The sequence below is a fragment of the Tetranychus urticae genome, chromosome 1 (assembly GCF_039701765.1).
Source record: "Tetranychus urticae isolate SD_2017Ah chromosome 1, NJAU_TeUrti_SD_1.0, whole genome shotgun sequence".
NCBI classification, from domain to species: Eukaryota; Metazoa; Arthropoda; class Arachnida; order Trombidiformes; family Tetranychidae; genus Tetranychus; species Tetranychus urticae.
This window is the reverse complement of record NC_142958.1, coordinates 18811807-18838131: the sequence shown is the minus strand read 5'-3', so window position 1 is coordinate 18838131 and position 26325 is coordinate 18811807. Positions and strand designations below refer to the sequence as shown.

Genomic DNA, 26325 nt, shown 5'->3' with positions numbered 1-26325 from the left:
CTTAAGAATTTTGAGTAAAATTTGATATTTTTGCACCAGAAAAGTGCATGATCAAAATGTACAGCGAAATTCAACTCAAATCAATAACTCTCAAATGCGTTTCACTGTTAACAATTCTGTCAATCTCCAAAAATAATATGCAGCGAAAAATGTCAAAACATTCGATCCAACAAATTAGATGTCTGAATCAAAAGAATGCTTATCAAAAAGCAAAGAAAATGACAATTAACACACTTATAATTAGTTAGTTCGAGAAAAATAGTCAATAAGGCCGAATTAAAATAAAAAGAAATTTATTATTTTATTGAAAAGCCAGGGAAATGCAGAAAGAGGTCCACATTCAACATTGAATTTTTTAATATAATATTTCATTTTACTAAAAGCTCCTGATTGTTAACTGGATGAATAAATCTCAAACTAAAGTTTTTATTGACTTCGTATACTTCTTTCTAGACCATGGGAAGTGTGCTCTCAAAGATGAGATGAAAGAAGAGATTGTTTATTTTATTGACTCTCTGAAATATGGTTAAAAGATAAAGAAGTTGATTTTAGCGAGTTGAGTGAATTGAGTGTTACGAATAATATCTCACGTAGCTGCCACAACTCAATCAGCGACTTATTCTGTTTTCGAGTTTTCTGATAATGCATAATTTCGATTAGTCTGTGAGATTTTCGAGTGATTTTTCCACAACTATTCGATGAAACGAGATGAAATTTTAATTACAAAGTATATAAATAAAATGAGTAATTATTTCAATGGAATTTGAAGCCAATGAAAGATTCTGGCCAAAAGAATGTTAGGTAAACATTTTTTGATTTTCTTTCAACAGAAAAAAAATTTGTGAGCTTCACTGTTTTTTTCACAAGAAAAACGTAGTTAACTTCGTCCAATAAGTTCTTATTTTCTCTCCTTCTATAGCTGAAAATCGGAAATTTTTGCAAAATTGAAGCCAAATACAGAAACAGATTCATCGAAGCCAAGGTTGCACCCTCACGTTTAGCCTCACCCTTAGCGCGTAAGTTAAGTCGATTCAAAATGTTCAAAAAATGATTTATTTATTTATTTTTTATGCGAAGTCAAAGATTTTCGTAAGATGAAATTGTGTTGCAAACAAATCTCGACCAGTTTTGTGCAATGAACAAAAGAAAACTAACATTCATAAGTCACAATCCCTTCTGTTTGAGATTACCATAGGTATCTAATAGCTGCCGCGATTCCGCTTGTTAATAGCAATTCGCATACTTATTTTTGCTTAGGGGCGTCCGTTATAAACATAATTTTAAGTGGATTATCGTCTTCTACTTGATTAACTGACGGAGAGCAAATATATGCAAAGTAAACATGAAAACGTAAATAAATTAGTATAAAAAATGTTTTCAGAAAAGGCCCATGAATCAATTTGCATAAATTTGAATTTATTTATTGCTTACTTTTCGGTTGTCCACTGGGAATTAGATTGATTGGAGATTTATTTTGTCCATCAATGAGTTGAGGCACTATTGAAATGAAAAGAAAAGGGCTATAATATCAATGTTTTCATAGATATCTACTAACCTGAAGCTTGTCTTGGAATCCGTATGGGGTGAGTTTCGTTACCATCCAGAGACTCCATTCGAGGAGCAATAGGGCTTTGAGGGCCATCTGGATTTCCAACTGTTGTGAAAGGTACAGGATTACAAAATGTCAAAAAATAATACAATATTGAAAGCTTACCCTGCGAGTGCGACACAGAATAAGACATGGTGATAATAGCGATGAATAAAATGAAAGATGCCATAGCAATTTTTTATCTCGTCTGTTTTCACTTTTATGAGTTATAATTGATTATGTCTCATTGAAATTAATCGCTTTTATACTAAACACAAACCAGATTGAACAAATAATTTGCCATGACATATGTAAAAATTCAATGAGAGTGTCAATGATCAAAAACAAAATTAATTAGTAATGTTTGTTTTTATTTTGTTTTATCGTTTCATATGTCATGAATTTCATGAATGAAACTGGTGAATAGAATTTGTCCTTGACAGAACCTTAAAAAGCTCTGTCGTGAATTTACAGTCAAAATGAACAACAAATTATTTATCTTTTGAATAAGCAATAAATGTATATTGAAAGATGAATGTGTTTATGATAGCTTTCATGTTGCAGAATAGTAAAAAAGTATGCTTCTAAAATTTTTGTGCAATCAATTGCTACTCATCTTTATATATGCAATATTTGATTTTTCTATGGCATCCATTACAAAGCAATAACGCGTTTTTGTGGTTTTTATCACTCCATATTTTGCAATATTGTAGTGTATAGTGAAATAAAATTATTGTTCCAAGAGTGTGGCTGTGTACGTTTTCATTCTTGAAATATTAGGCTCAAGTTCAAAGACTATGCATCAAAATCATGGAAACTATAGATAAGTAGCGACTTAGATCGATAAAAGTGTGAATAAGCAATAAGTTCATCGATAAAAAAATGAATTTCAGCTCATTCTAAGTTAGACAGTTCTAGCTTAAAGTCGGTAAGTTTTCCGTAAACCAAAGTGATCTCTAATACATAGACAGAAAACTACATTCTTAATAAATGTATATTCCGATCGGACATTGAATGATACGCCAGAAAATGAGTTTTATGGTGAGATATTATCCCACAATAGTTCAAAGGGCGTAACAAGTTTAAACTTTGAACTCGATTTTACTGGAAATCAATGATCATAAAACTTTCACGAATGGACTCAGTCTTGCTGTCCCTACAAACGGAGCGGTAATCGGACCATTAGTGATGTAGTAAATTGCCATATATCACAGTTTCTAGTTAATTCGACGCGCATATTTCATAATATTCATTTTCAGGAGTTTTTATAACTTTTTGAGCGTTTTGAGCTATATAAGCATATTCTGCATAACAATAATTCTTGGCGAAAAGACGAAAATGCATTGCAAATATTTAATCAATAATACATTCAATAACCTGTAAACGACTTTTAAAGGTCGAAACCCGACAAATGACCTCCGATGACCTTGAAAACATCCAAGATTTTCTTACACATTCCATACTAATTTTCAAGCCATTTTGCAAAGCAATTTCGCCTGTGAACGTGTTTTCAAGCAAGCAAAAATTGCATTGTAAAATGCCATAGCTGAGTAAAAATCTTCGCTTCGCTGTGCTACGTTCCGAAAAAAATTGAATTTCACCCAGCAATTGATTAAAGTTAAACATCTTAATTGATAAGACTATAAATTAATTGTAAAAGCAATGTAGATCTCGATAAAACATTTAATCTTATTGATTTAAATGCGTATCATTGGCAAAACTTAGTTTTCAGAGCTTGATTGTGAGTAATAACGACAAACAGGATAATTTATTCTTGTTTGATCTAGTTGTGTCTAGATAAATCAGCATTTTACCATACAAAAGTTGATAAAACTAGCTTCTAGTTCAATATAATCCGTTGTTAAGGTAACAATTTTGGTGAGCAATGATGAAAACAGGATAATTTATTCTTTATTGATTTAGTCTTGTCGAGATGAATTTGCATTTCACAGTTTAGAAGTTACAAATTTCTTTTATTAAGCAAACATATTCTTTTGCAAGGACTGTCCTTGGTAACTAACTGAATAATCCAAAAGAAACAGCTCATCTCTTAAATAGTTGTAAAAAATTAAGTCATTTAAAGACAAATTCGTAGCAATATTTATCACAAACTAGTTTGTCGAAGCGAAAAACTATAAAAAATGGAATCTATTTCAATTCAGCCCGCTTTCATCCTAGTAAGTAGCATTAGACTGTGAATATTAAAAGTTATTATGAAAAAAGACTGCGACTTTGCTTGAGAAAAATTCTTAGCATGTTCCCTGAAAAATTTCGATCAGCGCCTCACAGATGCAACGAAAGAAGCTAGAGAAACATTTTGGGGCAAATTTATGGTGAAATCAAAAGTAAAAAAGATACTGAATCAAACCAGAACGATTTAGCAGTGAAGATGCTTCCAATGTTATCAAGTTATTTAATTTCTTTCCATTCAATGCCAGTAAAAGGTTTTGTCCGGGCGCAAATTTGTCATGGATGGAACTTTTCCTTTATTTTGTGTCAATTATACAAAAATTTCGAATCTCAGCTCCAGAGGGTGAAAAAATATCGTTGGAATCGAAATTTGTGTTGACAATATCGCCAGAGAAACCAGTTTAGTTTATTTATAAAAGAACTTCATGAATGAAAATATATTCTACTCTGTATTTGCTTTGAACTTGTGAGTTTTGAGTAAAATTTTGTAACTTTAAACCAGAAAAATGATCAAAATAAAGTAATTAATAGAATGCTAATAAAAAATATCTGGAAATGAAACTAAACACACTTATATTAGTTAATAAGGCCAAATCCAGGCCAAAGGAAGTTTATTAGCTTATTGAAGAGTCAGGGGAATGATCGTGGGGCTGATTCAACATGCAATTTTTTGATGTAATGTTTCATTTTATAATATTGCGCAAATTTCACTGAAAGCGCCTTCTGATTGTGAACTGAAGAACCTGAAGCTGTTATCTCGTGACGTCTTGATTACTTTACTTTCTGGTTTTGTACTTTTAGTAGTCAAGATATTCTTGATACCCAAAGATATGAAAGATGTAATGTACTGTAAGAAAAATTTAAGTGTTTGGTTGACTCTGGTAATTTGTATGAACTAAGTGACTCAACATGTTTCTTGATCATTTTGACGCAAACCCAACTCTATTCAACATATTTTGTGGTTGTTTCACTGTTTGGTTGATCACCTATTTGATCAACTTTATTCACCGACTTCGTAAACTTCCTCCAGGTCCATGGAGTTTACCTCTTGTGGGTTATTTGCCATTCATTAAGAAAGATGCTTATATTCAAATGACTGAGTTGGGTAAAAAGTATGGACCAGTATTCAGCTTCAAATGTGGTCAGTTCGATGTGGTTGTGATAAACGAGGTGAAAGCCATTGAAGAAGCTTTCAAGAACGATCATTTATTGGCTCGTCCAAACACAACCTTTATTCCTGGATTTAAACATGCACCTTCATTGATTGAAATGTCGGGTGAAACTTGGCGGCAGCAGAGACGAGTTGCTCTAACGATACTTCGCAATGTTGGTCTTGGAAAAAGTACGCTCGAAGAAAAGATCAAAGATGAGATTGGCCATTATATTGACTCTTTAAAATCAGCACATGGCCGAGAAGTAGATTTCAATAAGATGATCGGATTGAGTGTTGCGAATAATATCTCAATCCTTTTGTTTGGTCATCGATTTGAATATAATGATCCAATGGGAATTGAAATGTGCCGTAATGTGAAGCAAGTTAGTGATAATGTCCACTACTTCAGTAAATTTATGTTTATGCCTTCAATGAGTTTTTTTGTTTCTCTGGCTACCCAATTCAGTTCTGTACTAAGAAAAATGACCAGTAACCAGAAGGAACTAGAAAAGAAAATCACTGAGGAAGTTACTAAACATAAAGATAAGAAAGTGACTCATGAAATTGAAGATTATATCGATGGATTCTTGCAAGAAATGGATAAGCAGAAAGACCCAAATACAAGTTTTAATATGAACACATTGCGGCGGAATACTACTAATTTTTATGCAGCTGGCGTGGACACAACAACGCATGTATTGAACTTCATGATGTTATATTTGATTACTTATCCTGAATATCAGTAGAAAATACGAGAGGAAATTAAGCAAACTATTGGATTCGAACGTCAACCAGATTATGCAGACAGAACTTCGATGCCTTTTACAATGGCGTTCATCTATGAATCTCTACGAATGGCAACAATACTTCCTCTTAATGTCCATAGACGCGCTTCTCAAGACACAAAGGTAATGAGTCACTTCATACCCAAAGATACAATAGTTATTTTCAACTTCTGGGCTGTTCATCGTGATCCGAATCTATGGAATGACCCTAATTCATTCAAACCAGAGAGATTCCTCAGTGAAGATGGTACAACAGTAATTAAGTCACCAAATTTAATGCCATTTAGTGGAGGCAAAAGGATCTGTCCTGGTGCAACTTTAGCTTTGACTGAGTTGTTTCTTTATTTGGTTTCAATTGTACAAAACTTCCGAGTTTCAGTTCCAAAGGAAGATGAAGTATCTCACGAAGTTAAATATGTCTTCCTCAGAAATGTGAAAAAACTAGTGAAACTCAATTTCCACCCTTTAACGGAAAATTAAATGATTATTTTTAAACCCATTCTCTCAGCTCGACTATGTACAATGTACAACACTACTAACAATGTGATAAATTGAATAAAATCAAACTCACCAATAATATTTATTATGGTTATGTGGCTTTGGCATCAAGCATAATATATCACATGGTTAATACATGGGTTTGGATTTTTAGGTTAAAGCAACCCAATAAAGAGCTTTTGACTGAATCTCAACATCAATAACAATAGAGCTTTCGATAGAATTGAAGTTTTTCCCTCATCGAAACTTTTGACTTTTCTCGTCTTTCCTGATGGTTAATCCCCTCTTATCTTTACTGAACAAGAGTTTTGATTTTTTTATAAAATTAAATACATGTTGTATGATGTGATAAATAATGATAAACTGAAAATGGAAAGCAAGTACATCATAAATGAACTTATCATTATTTTAATTTGAAATATTTTAATGCTGATCAAATCACTTCTCTTGGAGTACAAGTGCTTAAATGGAATAAAAATACGACAAAAATAAGAAAATATATTATTTGAAAGTCAAGATGTGCTGAAACAGTTACAGATATAAAAATGTAATGTAATGTAAAAAACATTGTAGTGTTTAGTTGATTCTGGTATTTGTTAGAACTAAGTGACTCAACATGCTTCTCGATCATTTTAACGCAAACCCAACTTTATTCGTCTTCAGACTTTCTTGGATTTATTTAGAGCAAAGCGTAATTACTGAAAACTCTATACGATTTCTAAATGCATGGAATGCAAAAGGAAACCGATTTCGTTTTATTATAAAATTAGAAAATGTTTGCTGGAAAAAAGCATCATGTATGTCTAGGTCTAGATTTCATGAAAAACTGTTTTTACCAATCATTTGATAGTTTGCCATGTTTAATGGATCTTCTTGATGACTGATTGTAATTTTAACGATGCTCTTTAATTTGATACAATAAGGTAATTAAATGCGAAACCTTTGATTTGACCCGAAAATTTGATTTGCTTCAATTTCCTATGTCAACAATCATGTATAAATTGTAATTTTTAAAATGCATCAATTTTTTAAACTTCAATATGTATCAGGCGTATTCAGGTTTCACCAATGACATTTGTAGCCATCAGGGCCATCCAAATTGAACCTTTCATCATCTGAGAACATCACCTTTAACCATTTATCTCCAAACTCTATACGATTTCTAAATGCATGGAATGCAAAAGGAAACCGATTTCGTTTTATTATAAAATTAGAAAATGTTTGCTGGAAAAAAGCATCATGTATGTCTAGGTCTAGATTTCATGAAAAACTGTTTTTACCAATCATTTGATAGTTTGCCATGTTTAATGGATCTTCTTGATGACTGATTGTAATTTTAACGATGCTCTTTAATTTGATACAATAAGGTAATTAAATGCGAAACCTTTGATTTGACCCGAAAATTTGATTTGCTTCAATTTCCTATGTCAACAATCATGTATAAATTGTAATTTTTAAAATGCATCAATTTTTTAAACTTCAATATGTATCAGGCGTATTCAGGTTTCACCAATGACATTTGTAGCCATCAGGGCCATCCAAATTGAACCTTTCATCATCTGAGAACATCACCTTTAACCATTTATCTCCAAATTCGATATGTCCTTTTGCAAATTGTAGTCTTGCCCTCTTATGCTCAGGCGACAAAGGTGGTTTGGTGTTTGGCTGTCGGAAATCTATATGTCCAGCTCTTTTTGCAGCTCTGTAAACTGTTGAACGATAACAGTCAACACCAATGACTCTTGATACCTCCGCACATGACATTTTCTCATTAGATAATAGCCGTAAAGCTTGCCGAGTATCACGGTCACTCAATTTATACGAAGGTCCACTTCGATTATTTTGATTGTATTGGTCCGGATGGTTGATAACTCTCTCAACAGCACTTTTCAACCTTCCAATTTTATCAGCAATCACTCTTATCGATAAACCTTGGTCACGATAAGCCATAATTTGACCAATTTCTCGATCACTTATGTCTGCACCTCTACCCATTATATAACTTAATTTAAAAACAATGAACTTTCAAAAATTGAACAAAAACTTCGAAAAATATGTTATTACAAAGAAATGATAACTTGGAATGGTGAGATTGCTCGAAAAAAGGCCATTTATGCTCAAAATATGAAGTGTCCTTAATACCATGCATCAACTCCATATGAAGATTAACAATTAGCGAGGCTAATTAGCAAAATTTCCGACTTTTGAGTGCCTAATCTGGCTTAAAATGTGTGAATAAACATATACCAATAAGAAAAATCCCTTCAATTGGATTAAATTCATTGATTCCTGGGAAATTCGCGGTGTCCTTAATGCTATGAATCACAGTGTACTTGTCTCAATCTTGGAGAAAGAAGGAGCGCTCAATTGTACAGCTTCTCAATCTTTGTAAATTAAATATATTCACCTCACCTTGTCTAATTTATAATAAAGTATATTATACTAAATAACAGTATAAAATGATTACATTTATTTAATTTATACAGTGTGTCGCTAAATACAAATTGTAAAATTGATCAATTGATTATTGAGCGGAGTTATAATCTAAATCGTCAGGCTGGACTCCATGTTCATCAAAATGCTCTTTCAAATGTTTTGAAAATTGCTAAAATTAGAAGCATTTTCTAATGGGCAATGAATACACACAAAGGCGTAACGCAAATTTTTCTTATATCGTCGTAAATTTTGTTACTTCGACCTGTTTTCTCGCGGGGTGGACCCCTTACACGCAAAGTTGTTTTTAGGCAGTTGTTCCATGTATTTTTTCCTGAACTCTCTTTCCATGTCATAGTGTTTAACGTATTTACCATTCATTAATCCGATAAGTGAATAGTTTACGCTTTCCATCTTTGGTTATCTAAACGTTTTATTCATGGCTTCATCATGATTTTGTTGAGGAGTTCAACTGAATAGTAAAATAAATTTAATCAAAAACCATGAACATAAATGAATAATGTTTGATTATGCATAATTTTACTTTCTTCAACTTGCAAGGTTCCAATGATTGTCGGAGTTCGTCCAACTGTTTTTTTAATGATGCGATTTCTCGTTCATAATTTTGATGTTTGCTTGATATTTATCAATAATATCCGATAAATAATTGAATCAACTTGGTTCAATACAAAAGTTGAGCAATCGTATATCAAATATTACGTACATCTTTGGCATATTTGCATGTATGAATTAACACTTTACTATGCCAATGGCCTCTACATGATACAGGAAAGTTAGAATGATGGAATTCAGAAAAAATTGAATGATTGCATCAGATGTTATTTCGGCACCAGTTGTTGTTGATAGTCCAGGTAAATTTAAAGAGACACAAAGCTAACCATTCAGCTCATGGATTCTCTACACAAGAAGAGATCCATGTTCGCTATCTCCTCTCTTGGTGAGTCTCAGAAGTGCTAAATCAACAATCAATTAGGTACCTTTTTGTTATCAAATCTGTTACCAAAGGTTCGCAATTGGATTGTTGATGCAGCACTCTTCTTGTGTGGAGAATACATGAGAGCTTTTTCTTGAACACTGCTTATACTTCAATAATATCAGAGCTCATGATTTTCTGAATTCGTAGCCTTTGTTTGCTTAACTGGGATGAATAATACGAAAGACAAGTATTGAACCCGAATTGATTTGCTTTTGATGGTCATTTAAATCTGCAAGATAAAGTTCAATGATGGTAGGGTATTTCCCTCCTTTGATGTCGTTCACATAATCTAGCGGTGCACACAGTTTTCGAAAATAAAGGGATCATTAATCGTATTGAAATCAAAATATTTATTGAAAGCAATTCATCGAGACATCTTCCAAATGATCAGTTCGCTCTTGGCCGTTTTGCCACCAATTCAAATGCTTCCTTGAAAAGAAAGTTACCATTAACAATTTTATGTGAATTTTTTACTACCCCGTGATTCATAATCACCTGACGGCGCTTAATTGCTAATAACTTTTTTATTAGTTAACATATAAAGATCAAATTGGTGCCTAATTGTAGTTCAAAGATTGCTTGTCCAATGCAATATGCTCGCAATGATTACCTTTCAAAACAATGATGTTTCAGAGTCGTTTTTGAAAGTTCATTTTACAGAGTCATTTTACAGTCTCAAAAGATATTTTTGTAGTTTTTTAACAAAGAATTTGAAAAAAACGATTGATGCTAATTCTGACTGATGAATAGATACTCTACAATTTAACTGAAAATCAGAAAATTCCGCTCATTCATAGAGGAGAAAATCGGGTCAACAGTTGTTTAAAACAAAAATTCCCATATTTTGATTTTTCTAAATTTTAACTCAATTAAACGCGAAATTGGATCTATTCTAAGTTAATTAATGATGCAAAATAACATAAATAATAATAAAAATAAAAAATAATAGTCTTAATGCAGATTAAAGTTATTAGCAATCAAGGGCCGTCAGGTGATTATGAATCACGGTGTACAAACTCTAAACATTTGTCTTTCAGCTCAATACTATCACATGGATCAGCTAGAGCTAAAATTTCTCCATAAGTTTCAATGGTAAATTTAGAGGCTAGATATTGTTCACACATTGATTAATGAACAGCAATTTATAGTCAAATAATTACAAGAAAATTTCTGGATTCATGTGATGTTTAATAGATTCAGTCAAATAACAAATAAATGGATAAATAAGTAAGTAAACTTAAATTGATTATTGAGTGGAGATATAATTGAAGATATCTTTAATCGTCCGATTCCGATTCCAATTGTTGGTCTACCGGATTTCGTGTGGTTCCTTCATCAAAATTGTATTTTTCAAATGCTTAGTGAATTATTCTTTATTATGATTATTGCCTGATGGGTAAGCAACACACTCCATATTCCAATCCAATACTTTTCGTAGAGGGTTTGGTGATAGGTTATTGGGTATGGGAGGTAAACCACAGTTCTCAAGCTTGAGAACAACTTGAGGCAGAGAATCAAAAAAAATGGTTACAATTTTTTTGGTCTAAACATCGTATTATATTGAAATTGATTCTTTTAGCAAATGAAGAATTCAACTGCATTATGCAGAAGGATATCAACATAGTGGCTTTTGTTTTAAAAAAGTTAATATCATGTAGCCCTGATGAAGTAAATGCAACGATTTCAACAATCTCTCACAGGAACGGCCAACTGGAGTAAGGATTTTAAAAAAAGGCTTGGTTTTGGTGCTCTCTATTTTAGATCAAACTCCTCAATTTCAATCTTTCTAACTAAATGCCATCCAGTTAGCACTGACAAAAAGTGTTTTGGAGTGTCTATCCAGATTGACCTAAGCAGTCCGATCGTGGAAAGAATGGACCTCAATGAACCCATCACCATTGATTTCATCATTTATGATACTGAATGGTGTCCAGATGATTTCTTGCGAGAGAAGATCTTGGAAAGTTGGAAAGAGCAAAATCTTAGATTTAAAGCGAAGGGTTACCTTACAACTAAACCATTGCGCTCAAGTGTTGAAGTCGCGATAGTTTTGAATTTTAGCGAAAAAGGTATTCTTCCTGTAATCGCTCACCATTGGCTTTTGCAGCAGAAAGGTTATCTTTCAAAGGACGAGCAAATAGAAATGCATAAATATTTGGAAAAGTATCCACCTGGAGAAATATGGTTATCACGCATCAAATCGAATGCTGGATTCAAGCCAATACATCCCCTAGAAGACGTGCTGCCTGGAAGTACACGTCTACAGCAAATTTATTGACCTGTTTTTTACGAAAAGACTTTCCTGGGTACATTCAGACCTTTGCCACTCGACGTGCTGATTTTCTTGCCGCTGTAGTGCAAAATGGTGATAAAAGAATTGGAATTATAAATTGCCATCAAACATGTCATGGTGGGAATGATTTGGAGCAATATTTGCTTGAAATTTTTGCAACAGTGATGAGATTCCAAAAAGGTTGCACGAACGCCGAAAATAGGCACATAGATCCAGTTGATGGTTAAGTCTTGGTTGGGGATCTTAACCTTGTAAATGTGTATTATGGAAAGAACCTCGATAATCTAGAAGAAAAATAAGACAACAATCTAGACAAACAACAGCTAGTATTGTGCTACTTGTTGTTATTAAGTGAAATGTTACCAAACGAATTAGACGATTCCAAACGAGGTTACCAGATCGATTATGTGTGCACCTCTGCAAATTAAAAGTATAAATACGAAGTGGAAATCACACTTCCAGATGATGAAAATGAACAATCTGACCATATACCCTACGGAGCAGTTTATGAATTAGTCGGAGCCCTGAAACCACCTAAAACCGCCGTTGATCATGTGCGCGAATCATATGAAAATTTAGTTATGCGTTTAAGTCATTAAATCAATTTCGTTAAAAGTCAAGTTCGACAAACTGTGAAAGTTCATCTTGATAGTTAACCGTGATGTCAAACAATGTACTTTTTTCATTACATCTAAATATAAGTCACTCAAGTCATTTTTGTAATAAACCTATCTAGTACCTTTTTCATCTAAAATATATGCTTATTTTTGCTTTTGCATTAAAAAACATTTAAATACAACAGGAATCAAACAAGTTTTCTTCTTGCCGCCTAACCTCAGCGTTTTTTCATGTATGAGGTTAGCTTGAGGCGCGTCAGTTAGCTTCACAGCATGGACCAAATCGCAACCAGATAGAGTTTCTCTGCCTCAGCATGTTTGCGTGCACGAGAATAACATGAGGCAGACAAGCAAAAAAATGATTAAAATGTTCACATAAGTATCGGATTTTATTAAATTTATTTATGTCAATTGTGCTATATTTTACACAACCGAGTGCCTAAGTTTAATTGCAAACACGAAAAAAGTTCAAAGAGCAGTGAATAAGCAAAAAACAGTATCACACTTAAAAAGATGAAATAAAAGTCTGATAGCAAATAATTTATGAATGAAGTCTTTATTTGAACAAGTTACTAATTTTTCAGTTTGACCATATTCATATATTTTTGTATATAATAAACAAAGTTGCTGCCAAGTGAAATGGACATGTTAATACTGCAAATTTGCCAATTTCGCCTTCAGTATTTGCTTGTATCCACCTCGAAGCAGGTTCCATACTCGAGCTGCAATTTAGTCGCGATCGTCTTTTGATAATTCACAGCAGTGTTTTTTTGTGGACGTCGGTGCATCCGATTGTGTTTTTTCCGCTTACAAGCTCTAGAGCTGTACAGAACCTTCGAAGTCTTGGTGAAGTAGCTGGCGAAACCACGAATGAAAACAGAGCGTTAATACTGACCGTTAATGAAGACTAGTAAGTTAACTTACCCTCTGAAACAAGACATTCACCTGTTCATCATCGTTATTACAAATGACAGCAAGTACGAGAGCATCCTAGAAATAGTAAATTAAAGTGGCTTAGTATATGACATCAGAACGTCGCGAGAACATCAGAAAGCGTAGGAAATAGAAAAGGGTCAAAAAATCAAAACTCAAATTCGTAGAAGAATTGTATTTCTATCAAGAAAGAAGAAAAGGTCAAGCCAATCAAGCTAGACGTTTGCAGGTTGGTGTTGGAATTTGCAATTCTTGTTTCATGAGTAGGGTGAATCATTTGACACGCAAATCTACTTCAACACAAAGTTTGATTGAAGTTTGGCCATCCAGAAAGTTTCAGCTTGTCTTTTGCTGAGTTGCCCAGCGTGAAAAATGATGAGCCATCCACTAGTTTTCATCATAGTCACTGGCAAAATGACATGAGGTTTGTTCCATCCTAACATTGTATATTTTATATCAGTTATAAAACTTTTCTAAACCTCTTTTTAATAGCGATAATGAAAATGAAGTTGAAGATGAGCACGCTCAGCAGCAATCAGAAAATTCTGATTCCGATGATGATTATGAGCCTGATGAGCGAGAGGGAATTGATTACCTGGATGAACGCTTACCTGGTGAGCCAACTCCAAATACCTTCGTCACCAAATCCAGATCTGGTCATGCTACCTGTATCTTTGGTTGTCGACCTACCAGAATCCTGACTTATGTGCCTTTCAGGGAAAGATTATTTGTTATTATGGCCAAAAACGTAAGCATTCCTAGCGGTAGTAGATATTGTAAGACACATCTCGAATCCGGACCAACTCATTGGATTGATGTGCAGAATGCACCAGATAGTGAATTATCCATAGAAGATTTGAATGAAGTAATTGTCATGCTGAAGAAAGAGCTACAGTGCCAGAACTTCAACATTACAGTGAAATCACCAGAAGACTGTAATGAAAGGTTTTACACACAATGGACAGGTTTAGAACCGCATCAATTTAGAGCAGTGATGGAAACAGTTGAGCTTCATTTAGAACCAGCAAACATTAAACCATGTTTCTCACTTTGATGAAGCTTCGAGTTAACCTGACATTCGACCAAATAGCTTCGCTCGTCAACTACAGTCCAAGTAAGACGAAACGGATTTTAAAAAAAACCCTCAAACTTCTTGATGAAAAGTTTGCCAGGCTTAATTTAGGTTTCAACAGTGTTACAAGGGAGAGTGTGAAATCAAATCAAACAAACATTGCAACGAATTTGTTCGAAGTTGCTCAGGAAAATGTTTTGGTAATTGCAGACGGGACATAGATCTTTCACCAGAAAAGTATTAATGCTTCTTTTCAACGACGTGAATATACGACAAATACATTGAGCTTCATGATGTTATATTTGATTACTTATCCTGAATGTTGACGAAAAATTAGAGACGAAATCAAGTAAACAATTGGATTCGAACGTCAACCAGATTATGTAGACAGAACTTCAATGCCTTTTACAATGACGTTTATCTATGAATCTCTGCGAATGTCATCAATAGTTGCTCTAAATGTTCATAGACGCGCTGCTCAAGACACGAAAGTAATGAGCTATTCTATACCTAAAGATACTTTAGTTATTCTCAACTTGTGGGCTGTTCATCGTGATCCAAATCTATGGAATGAGCCTGATTCATTCAAACCAGAAAAATTCCTCAGTGAGAATGGGACAAAAGCAGTTAAATCGTCTAATTTTATGCCATTTAGTGGAGGCAAAAGGATCTGTCCAGGTTCAACTTTGGCTTTGATGGAGTTGTTTCTTTATCTGGTTTCGATTGTGCAAACTTTTCGATTTTCAGCTTCAAAAGGAGATAAAATATCCGATGAAGTAAACTATATCTTCATTGGTAAAAAATCCAGTGGCAAAAACTCACAAAGGAGGGTGATAGAAAGCCTATGTAAAACTGCCCATTGTGAGCCAGCTATTTGATAGTGCCATTCGATAGAGGACATATAAACAAGTAAAAGTCCCCAGAGGCATAAATTTCCCAGTGCGGACTTAAGGAATGAAAAACGCGTTTGGAAGTCGGAAAAAATAACATCGAGATAACAACTTTTAATGAATATTCGAGGCTTATAAACGATAATTAAACATGCCTTTAAGTTTATTTTTTGCAAACAATACTCCGTTAGCTAATTAACTAAGTTTTTGTGTATTAAAGTATGAGGAGTTGCCAGATTTGGCAAGAAAGTTAGTGAGCCAGAGATTTGATAGAATTTTTGTAGGTTTTTTCAGATGGCCTTTCACCTGGACTATGTTTGGTTATTGTCAATTCGGACTTTCGCGTATTCCCAGAGTTTGTCGGGTTTATTTTTTTGCCAGAGCTCCTTTAGTGTTATCCAGTCATCACCACGAGGAGGCGGAGTTGGACTTCGAATGACCACGACTTACAAAAGTAATAAATTACTTTAAGCGTCCATTAAAGATGCATCAGGAGGTACTGAAATTGAGATTTAACTCGGCTGCTTCGCTCCTGATGCATCCTTTATTTACCATATTTCAATTGATGAATCCGTTCTCTAGGCTCCACTGGCTCTTTTAATAAGCCTAGCTCTACTCTATCATCGATAGCGGATTTCATCAATTTATCGGCCTCTTTTAGAAACGTTTTTGCCACGCTGCCTTTCAGATCAGAGAACCACTTACATGGCTCTGCAGTCTCAGCTTTCTCCTTATGACATTTCATTGCCTTCTCAAACTTTTTCACAGAGCTTTGCTCTTTTCTTTTTATATGTTTGATTTTCATTTTTCTTAGTTTCGGATCATCTTTTCCTGCTTGAGCAAGCTCAAAGCCTCTCTGCACATCTTTCTCCTTTCGTTTTGCTCTTTTCTTTTGACTCTTTGTCAATCCTGATGTTGATGGTGTTTGGTCCATCTTGAGATTATAAATTCGATTCAGGATACTTTTGTTAAGATGTGATATTATCAATTATCAATTATCAATTATCAATTATCAATTATCAATTATCAATTATCAATTATCAATTATCAATTATCAGTTATCAATTATCAATTATCAATTATCAATTATCAATTATCAATTATCAATTATCAATTCCACCATCCATTGCTGTATCATTATTGCACTATCGCCATTGCTTTATCATTATTGCACTATTGCCATTGCTTTATCATCATTCACCATCCATTGCTGTATCATTATTGCACTATCGCCATTGCTTTATCACCATTCATTATCCATTGCTATCATCATTGAACTATAATATATAGCTATCATATACAGCGATAATATACAGCTAGCAATACTATTATTACAATTCAATGGATTATTCCTTAATGTCTTCCTCTAGTGAGGATGAAGCCACTGTGGGCAGGTCCAACCCTGCTACAGTGGTGGAAGTTACCAGTAACTTGGGCTTCGATTCTCTGACTCGAGAAACTGCTTTGTCCCATGTAACAGAGATAGCCAGTGGTCTTTGTTCAAATGGCAATCCATCAACTTTAATAACCATCTGGGATGGAACTTATATTTATCACCAAAAAAGTTCAAACATAAGATGTCAAAAGGCAACATACTCTATGCAGAAGAAGAGGCCTTTGACGAAACCAATGCTGTGTGTGCTTCCAGATGGTTACATAATTGATGCGTTTCCTGGTTTCGCTGCTACTGATAATGATGCACGAATCTTGAATAATATCCTGAGTAGAGATGATGGGAAGATAAGGGAATTCTTCAACCCAGGTGATTGTTTTATTGTAGATAGAGCTTCAGAGACTCCACTCATACCATCCAGAACCTTGGTTTCAAAGTTTTGATGCCAGCATTAACAACTGCAAAATCAAAATCTGGAAGGCGTCAGCAGTTGACAACTCAACAAGCAAATCAAACAAGATTTTCTACGAAAATCAGATGGGTTGTTGAGGCTATGAACGGAAGAATGAAGTCTCAGTTCAGATACATGGACAATGTGCTGCAAAACACATCTCTTCCAGGACATGCTGATTTGTTGAGGATCATAGCAGCGATTCTGAATCGTTACCATCCTCGATTTATTAGTGATAGAGGTAATACACAGATGATTATTGAAAGTTTTTTTGCAAAAAAAGACTTAGATAATCATCTTGGGAATTATATTTTGGATCCCGTGAATAACTTAAATGCAAAAAGGAGAGACTTTGTGGAAGCCTCTGATGATGACTTGTCAGAATTTCCACGATTATCTCTGGACGACATTTACAGGATAACACTCGGGACTTATCAAATCCGGAATATTTATTCTTACGTTAATGCCTCTATCATTGATAATGAAATTCCAATTTCTGTATTTACACAATCCTTATCAATCCCGGACTTGACAACAATTGATCCCATACTATTCAGAGCCAAGATCATCTCTGCACACAAATCTAAAGTGAAATACTTTACATATATTCTCATAGATAAGTGTGTTCCCCTGTTGGACAAAATCATTGCCTATTATTGCCAGTGCAATTCTGGTAGAAGAACGGTTGGCTGCTGTTCACATGTAGCTTGCCTTATTTGGTATTTGTCCACAGGTCGACATTCACCCATCAGGCCTCCAGCAGCAAATCATTTAGATTCGTTTGCTCACAAACTTGGTGGTGTGGATGAGAAAGATCCTGACTCTGATGAGGATCCATAAACTATCTCATGGGCGAAGCAGCCGAGTTAAATCTCAATTTCAGTACCCACATGAGATAGTTTATGTTACGCTCCAACGTGATGTTTTTACGCACGTTTGGATAAGTCGTGGTCATCAGAAATCCAACTCCTCCTCCTCGCGGTGATGGCTGGTTAATGCTAACGGAGCTCTGGTATTTAAGTTTTCTTGTACATTGAAAAAAGGAAAAATATTATTATATTGAAATTGTCGTATTGTTATTGATATAAAATAGTAATTGATTTTTGATTGTTGAATCGACAAAATTGCATTAAAATGTATAAATTCACAATTACCGAATCAAATATGTAGCTTATGAACGCATAATGTCAACTTACAAATCATTATTGACACTATTTGTACATAAAAAGTTGAAAAGTACTTTGAAAACAGCTTTTTTAAGCTTTTCAACATTTTTTTCAGTACTAAAAACCTTTATTTTCATTTAAAATACTGTCTAAAAAATTCGACTTTTGACCGCGTTTTTTCGGGCTTAGGTCCGAAATTTTCTGTAAGGTTTTGAACATTCCTTATAGAGTCGAGTGACCTCTATCGATTGGCATTGAAAAATCTCTGGCTCAAAAACAGGCAGAATCTGTCACCGTCCTTTTCACACTTTGAAGGATTAACAGTTTGTTTACTGAACTATCTCTTGGCTCACCATCTTCCAATGGCATCAAATTTAATTGAAATAATTGTAATAAAATTCAACAATTACCCATCTTATTGTTTAATACTTTTGTTATTGAAATTTTATGTTTGTTCATCTAGTTTTTGTGATTAATATAATATAATACTTAAAGAAAAAATTAATAACAATAAAGAAAAACCTTGAAACAGTATTTTGACCGTTGAACATTCAGTAATCAGTTAACGATTGAATAACTTTTATCAAACTGAGACTCAATGTAATTAGATCACAGGAGCTACTAACAAAGTAAAAAATCTCACATATGAATATTAATGGGTCTATTTAAATTATATCAACAAGTTTTTTCGCTATTGAAGTCCAAAGAGTTCAGAGAGATACATACATTATGCGATTTCAGGTACAAGAATTTCTTGCGTCCTTTTCACAGTATTGTTTTACTGGGCAGATGACTCTGTAAAGAAAAGTTGCTTTTTATTTTGATCGGAAAGTTTATAAGCCAATAAAAATTACCATCTTAATTAGTCTAAAGATTGAAGTTGGTCTTTGGTGAAGTCTTTGTAGTTTCTTTGGTAGCAAAGCAGTTGAGAGCACCACTGATAATTCATATAACAATATCATATCACAATTCATATAACTGACTTTCGTGTTTACATTTGATGAAAATAATCAGAAGTATTAGGGGTAATATTAGTAATAATAGTGATTTTGTTGACTAATTAATAAAATTAAATTGAATTGCCAATTACACTGTTTTTTAACCCAGTAAATCTGATTACAAAATGTTTTACCGCTCTAATGTAAATCCAATTCTTAGGAAGGTAATAAGTTCAACTTCGATGATTTGATTCCCCCACAGTGGTACAAGTGGTTTCAAGCATTTCATTTGTTATTAATCGGTGTGTCTATGCGGATGCATTTGCTATTGAAATGGCAAACAGTTTGCAGAAAGTGAATCGAAATTTCCATTATTTCTATGAAATAACTTTTCTGATATCATTTTATAATTTCATATATTTCTCGAGTTTTGTCTACTGTTTACAAGAAAATGGTACGAAATCAAAAGCAACTCGAAGATCAAGTAACCGTCTAGAGGAGCGACTCGAAAACACGTATTGCCGCATAGCATAATGCCAAAAGACCCTTTCGTCGTGATGAATTTTAGTAACTCCTTGGGACGAACCCTATTCTTTCAAGTCTAAAAACCATTGGCATCTGTGGTCTTCGTACATTTTCATCACTAAATACAGTAAATAACTCGACTTTTCTTGTTTTCCCTAACAAGGGAAGTGAGGTAAGTGGTACGGTTAAAATCGGATAAAAAGTGTATAATTCTATTGGTCATGATGAAAATAGTTGGTTACCGTACGAAGTTGAGAACGCAATTGTCCTTTTCTACCTCGAAATCCGATCATTGCTTTTCAAAACGCATAAAGCCATAGCGATAAGTTGAAATTGTGTAACTTGCCTCAGAGATAAACTTTTGGATTTGTTGAAAAGTCAAAAGCTATGATTTTATTCACTATGGCTTTATGCGTTTTGAAAAGCAATGATCGGATTTCGAGGTAGAAAAGGACAATTGCGTTCTCAACTTCGTACGGTAACCAACTATTTTCATCATGATCAATAGAATTATACACTTTTTGTCCCATTTTAACTGTACCACTTACCTCACTTCCCTTGTAAGATGGCATGCACCTTATAATTGCTAATTATTGAATGGTTTTGCTATTGATGGATTATTTAGATATTAGATAAACTGAAAATAGAAAGCAAGTGCATCATGAATGAAATCATCATTATCTTGATTTGAATCAAATCAAATCATTCCCTTCAAGTGCAGGTGACTAGATGAAAGAAAGATGCAACAAAATAAGAAGATAAAGAAACTAATACATATCAATCCAATGTTAAAAAGTCGAGTACAACTGAACTCATTTCTTTCAAATATTTTTTGTAAGTACAATGGCTTAAAGAGAGTCGCTCATATAATAGTAAATCAGAGATGTTTCGTACTTTTAAAGTCACGATGTGGTTGAAACAGTTAGGATATAAAGGATGTAGTGTAAAATAAGGAGCTTTGTAGTGTTTAGTTGATTCTGGTAATTCGTTAGAACTAAGTGACTCAACATGTTTCTCGATCATTTCAACATAAACCCAACTTTGTTCAATATATTTTGCACTTGTACAACTATTTGGTTGATCAAGCATTTGATCAACTTTATTAATCGACTTCGTAAACTTCCTCCTGGTCCATGGGGTCTACCCATTGTGGGTTATTTGCCATTCATCAAGAAAGATGCTTATATTCATATGACACAACTGGCTGAAAAGTATGGACCAATATTCAGCTTTAAATGTGGCCAGTTTGATGTGGTTGTGATCAACGAGGTGAAAGCCATTGAAGAAGCTTTAAGGAATGATCATTTAACTGCTCGTCCAAATGAAACCTTCATTCCTGGAGCTGATCCTTCATTTCTTGAAATGTCCGGTGAACCTTGGAAACAACAGCGACGAGTTGCTCTTACAATACTTCGCAATGTTGGTTTTGGGAAAAGTACGCTCGAAGAAAAGATCAAAGACGAGATTAGTTCGTTTATTGGCGTTCTAAACTCAGCATGTGGTAAAGCAGTTGATTTTGGTGAAGTGGTTGGATTGAGTGTCGCGAATAATATTTCAATCCTTATGTTTGGACATCGTTTTGAATATAATGATCCTATTGGAATTGAAATAAGACGCAATATGAAGCAAGCTAGTGATGCATTTAAATACTTCAATAATTTCACATTTATGCCTGCAATGAACTTTTTTACTTCCCTGACTGCTAAATTCAGTTCTGATCTAAACAATTTGATCAGTAACCAGAATGAGTTAGAAAAGAAAATCACTGAGGAAGTTACTAAACATGAAGAAAAGAAAGCAACTCATGAAATTGAAGATTATATCGATGGCTTCTTGCAAGAAATGGACAAGCAAAAGGATCCGTATACGACTTTTAATATGAACACATTGCGAACAAATACTGCCTCTTTTTACAGTGCAGGCTCCGACACTACAACACATGTATTGAACTACATTATGTGTTACTTGATTACTTATCCTGAATATCAACAAAAAATTCGAAATGAAATTAAGGAAACTATTGGATTCGACCGTCAACCAGATTATGCAGACAGAACTTCAATGCCTTTTACAATGGCGTTCATCTATGAATCTCTACGAATGGCTACACTCGTTCCTCTCAATCTATTAAGACGTGCTTCTCAAGACACCAAGGTAATGAGTTATTCCATACCTAAAGATACATTAGTTATTCTTAACTTCTGGGCACTTCATCGTGATCCAAAACTATGGAATGATCCACATTCATTCAAACCAGAGAGATTTCTCAGTAATGATGGACAGAAAGTAATTAAGTCGCCAAATTTGATGCCATTTAGTGGAGGTAAAAGGATCTGTCCAGGAGCTACTTTGGCCTTGACTGAGCTGTTTCTTTATTTGGTTTCAATAGTACAAAATTTCCGAGTTTCAGCTCCAGAGGGAGAGAAGATATCGGACGAAGTAAACTTCATCTTCCTCAGGATGCTTAAAAACCCGATGAAACTCATTTTCAACTCTTTAAAGGAAAACTAATAAATGTTAACGAAACAGTCTCTTAACCCAGAATTGTCCAATAGCTCAAATTCAATTGAAAATAGTAATTTGTTTACTAATGTTTTGTTACCACTTGTTGAAGAGAGAAACGTTAAATCATTATCTTAAACATTTGTTTTTTACATGAAATTCAAGTCATAGTTTACTCAAAATTCTTGTAATTCAATATCTTTTACTATTGCATACAATAAATAAAAAATTACAAATCGATCGTTTTGAGGGCAAATTAATTTGAGTCGCACTGCAATTTGCAATAGTTTTTCTGATTTTTACCCAAAATAAGATGGTAAATTTACTATTTCGATGACAAGAGATACTCGGTGTAGTGAAAAATTGCAGTGTTTAGTTGATTCTAGTTATTTGTAAAACTTTGTGACTCAACATGTTCTCGAATTCGTTGTAAATCCAACTTTAATCAAATTTTTTGCGTTCTTTTAACTGTTTGGTTGATCAAGCATTTGTTCAACTTTATTAATCGACTTCGCAAACTTCCTCCTGGTCCATGGGGTCTACCTTTTGTGGGTTATTTGCCTTTCATCAAGAAATATTCTTATAGCCAAATGACTGACTTGGCTGAAAAGTATGAACTAGTATTTAGCTTCAAATGTGGCCAGTTTGATGTGGTTGTGATCAAAAACTTAGCTGATAGAAGAATCTCATTATTAATTCATTCATAGATAATTCATTGCAGAGTCATTTCTTACTCAAAGATGCAATAGTTATTTCCAACTTTTGGTCTGCGATCCAAATCTATGGATTGACCCTCATTCATTAAAACCAGAGAGATTCCTCAGTAATGATGGACAGAAAGTAATTAAGTCGCCAAATTTGATGCCATTCAGAGGAAAAAAATGGATCTGTCCAGGTGCAACTTGGCCTTGACCGAGCTGTTTCGTTGGTAAAGGCCCAGAACAGCCAAATATTAATAGAAAGCTTTATTGGATGATGGTCGATTAGCGATGCTTCGTGTTTGCTGTATTGCTGTACGACCTATAGTTGGTGGAGGTACAATGGGTTGAAGAGGAGGTAGAGGTGGTCTTGTTGTCGCTTGCGTGGGTAAAGCTGTGAGTGATATCTAAGTCACTCACAGGTCGATTGATATGCGTTTGAGATCGGTAAAATCAGCTGAATTTTATCAAGTTATATCGAGGTCGAAAATTCTCTATGAATGCGCATCGATTGAATTGAATCTAGTTGTGCGTCTTTTATATTTTTGTAATTTTTATGCAAAATGGAAGAGACAACTTTCCTGAAGATAATATGAAGATTTCTTTCTCAACTGCAATTTGATAGTGTATTGAAGTTATTGTAACACTTTTGAAGACAAGAGATACTCAATACACAGAATAAAAATATATAAGAAATGAAATGAAAATTGAAGTGTTTACTTCATTCCAATAGCTATTTTATACCTAAAGATACAATAGTTATTTTCATTTTTTGGGCTGTTCATCGTGATCCAAATCTATGGAATGATCCTCATTCATTCAGACCAGAGAGATTCCTCAGCGAAGGTAAGAAAGTTATTAAGTCAACGAATTTGATGCCATTTAGTGGAGGCAAAAGTATCTGTCCAGTGTCAGCTTTGGCTTTGATATAAACGTTTCTTTATTTGGTTTCAATACTACAAAATTTTCAAGTTTCAGCTTCAGTAGAGGATGAAATATTGAGGATGAGTTAATTATATTAATTATATGTTTTCCTCGGAATGGTTAAAAGCCAATCAAACTCATTATTCAAACTTTGAAGGAAAACTAACAAATTTGCGCGAAACAATATCTTGTCTCAGAATCTCCCATCTCCCAAGTTTCATTGAAAGAATCTCAACAACTCTGAGTCTTTACTAATCTTTAATGATTTACTTTATTATTGAAAGCTCATCTCTCTCAGCAATAATACAATTTTTGTACGTAAATTGTACTGATTTTATAATATTTGCTATTATATTTTGTGCAGAGATTATGTTTTGTTCAACAGCAATCAGATGGCGAATTGAAGTTGTTGTAACACTTTTAAAGAGAGTGGATACTTGATACACGCAATTATAAGATATAAACGGTGAAATAAAACCTGTAGTGTTGAATTCATTCCAATTATTTGTAAGCGTTAAACGACTTAACATGCTTCTAAACGTAAATCTAACTTTATTCAAGATTTTTTGTGCCTTTTTAACTGTTTGGTTGATCAAGCATTTGTTCAACTTTATTAATCGACTTCGCAAACTTCCTCCTGGTCCATGGGGCTTACCTTTTGTGGGTTATTTGCCATTCATTAAGAAAGATGCTTATATTCAAATGACTGAATTGGCTAAAAAGTATGGACCAGTTTTCAGCTTTAAATGTGGTCAGTGCGATGTAGTTGTGATAAACGAGGTGAAGGCCATTGAAGAAGCTTTTAAGAACGATCATCTATTGGCTCGTCCAACTACAAGTTTTATTCCTGCGTTTAAACGTGCTCCTTCAATAATTGAGATGTCGGGTGAACCTTGGCGGCAGCAGAGACGAGTTGCCCTGACTATACTTCGCCATGTTGGTCTTGGAAAAAGTACTCTTGAAGAAAAGATGAAAGAAGAGGTTCGTTTCTTCATTGAATCTCTAAAATCAACTCATGGCGAAAAAATTGACTTTAGTGAAGTGATTAAATCGAGTGTTGCGAATATTATCTCAATCCTTTTGTTTGGCCATCGATTTGAATATAACGATCCAATGGGAACTGAAATGTGTCGTAATGTGAAACAAATTAGTGATAATGCTGAATACTTCAGTAAATACATATTTGTGCCTTTAATAACTTTTTTCGTTTCCCTGGCTGCCCGATTCAATTCTGAACTTAAAAAAGTGACCAGCAATCAGAAGGAACTAGAAAAAAAAATCACAATAGAAGTTGCTAAACACAAGGAAAAGGATTCAACTCATGAAATTGAAGATTATATCGATGGATTCTTGCAAGAAATGGATAAGCAGAAAGATCCCAACACAAGCTTTAATATGGACACATTGCGGCGGAATACTGCCGATTTTTATAGCGCAGGCTCCGACACTACAACAATCGTACTGAATTTCATCATGTTATATTTGATTACTTATCCTGAATATCAACAAAAAATACGAGATGAAATCAAACAAACTATTGGATTTGAGCGTCAACCTGATTATGCAGACAGAAATTCATTGCCTTTTACAATGGCTTTCATCTATGAGTCTCTACGAATGGCAACAATTGTCCCTCTCAATGCCCATAGACGCGCTTCTCAAGATACGAAGGTAATGAACTACTTTATACCCGAAGATGCAATAGTTATTTTGAACTTCTGGGCTGTTCATCGTGATCCAAATCTATGGAATGACCCTCACTCATTCAAACCAGAGAGATTCCTCAGTGAGGATGGGACAAAAGTGATCAAGTCACCAAATTTGATGGCATTTAGTGGAGGCAAAAGGATCTGTCCAGGGTCAACGCTTGCCATGACAAAGTTGTTTCTTTATTTGGTTTCAATACTACAAAACTTTCAAGTTTCAGCTCCAGCAGGAGATAAAATATCTGACGAAGTGAAATATAATCTCAATAGGATACTTAGAAAACCGATGAAAGTTCATTTTCACGTTTTGAAGGATAGTTAGCCCATCTTTCTTGATGTTCTTGAGTCGGATCTTACTATGATTTCTGGCTATGAATATTGAATAAAATAAAATCATCAATAGTAATTGTGCTATACAATATGTATAAATAATAATCTTTCTAAAGCACAGGATTTATTGATGAACTTTTTGAACACTTTTTTACAAGTTATTTACAGAAATTAAAACCAGGCTATTATGCATGCAGAAATTTTATTTTTCTTAACGGAAACCTGATGGCTAATTTAAGTTTA

At 34.0% G+C, this 26325-nt stretch overlaps 4 protein-coding genes, 1 long non-coding RNA gene and 1 pseudogene across 5 annotated transcripts; 5 read left to right on the top strand and 1 right to left on the bottom strand.

Annotated features, from left to right (window-relative positions):
• Window positions 1-1039: 1039 nt before the first annotated feature.
• Window positions 1040-1957, bottom strand: LOC149094721 (uncharacterized). The gene is made up of 4 exons (XR_016198372.1): window positions 1715-1957; window positions 1556-1654; window positions 1432-1497; window positions 1040-1311 (listed from the first exon to the last, which is right to left on the bottom strand). It is a non-coding gene; the product is annotated as an uncharacterized LOC149094721 (long non-coding RNA).
• Window positions 1958-4545: 2588 nt separating this feature from the next.
• LOC107372192 (cytochrome P450 2J4) lies at window positions 4546-6293 on the top strand. Its single transcript, XM_089265843.1, is given in 1 exon segment — window positions 4546-6293. A coding segment is annotated over 1 exon segment (1509 nt). The 5' UTR covers window positions 4546-4687; the 3' UTR covers window positions 6197-6293.
• Window positions 6294-14969: 8676 nt separating this feature from the next.
• LOC149094720 (cytochrome P450 2U1-like) lies at window positions 14970-15437 on the top strand. The gene has a single exon (XM_089270465.1). It carries the CDS (start codon window positions 14970-14972, stop codon window positions 15435-15437), a length of 468 nt encoding a protein of 155 aa, XP_089126591.1.
• A 1368-nt stretch (window positions 15438-16805) lies between these two features.
• On the top strand, window positions 16806-18133 carry LOC149094719 (uncharacterized; annotated as a pseudogene).
• A 2626-nt stretch (window positions 18134-20759) lies between these two features.
• Window positions 20760-22665, top strand: LOC107372118 (cytochrome P450 2J6-like). The gene has a single exon (XM_089265841.1). The coding sequence runs from the start codon at window positions 20931-20933 to the stop codon at window positions 22431-22433; it is 1503 nt and encodes a 500-aa protein (XP_089121967.1). The 5' UTR covers window positions 20760-20930; the 3' UTR covers window positions 22434-22665.
• A 1164-nt stretch (window positions 22666-23829) lies between these two features.
• On the top strand, window positions 23830-26226 carry LOC107372117 (cytochrome P450 2J6-like). The gene is made up of 2 exons (XM_089265842.1): window positions 23830-23968; window positions 24411-26226. The coding sequence occupies exon 2, from the start codon at window positions 24575-24577 to the stop codon at window positions 26072-26074; it is 1500 nt and encodes a 499-aa protein (XP_089121968.1). The 5' UTR covers window positions 23830-23968; window positions 24411-24574; the 3' UTR covers window positions 26075-26226.
• The last annotated feature ends 99 nt before the right edge of the window (window positions 26227-26325 follow it).

Coding starts and splice junctions, on each gene's coding strand:
- LOC149094720 (XM_089270465.1), top strand. CDS start 14,970: ATGACGTTTATCTATGAATCTCTGCGAATGTCATCAATAGTTGCTCTA.
- LOC107372118 (XM_089265841.1), top strand. CDS start 20,931: ATGTTTCTCGATCATTTCAACATAAACCCAACTTTGTTCAATATATTT.
- LOC107372117 (XM_089265842.1), top strand. CDS start 24,575: ATGCTTCTAAACGTAAATCTAACTTTATTCAAGATTTTTTGTGCCTTT.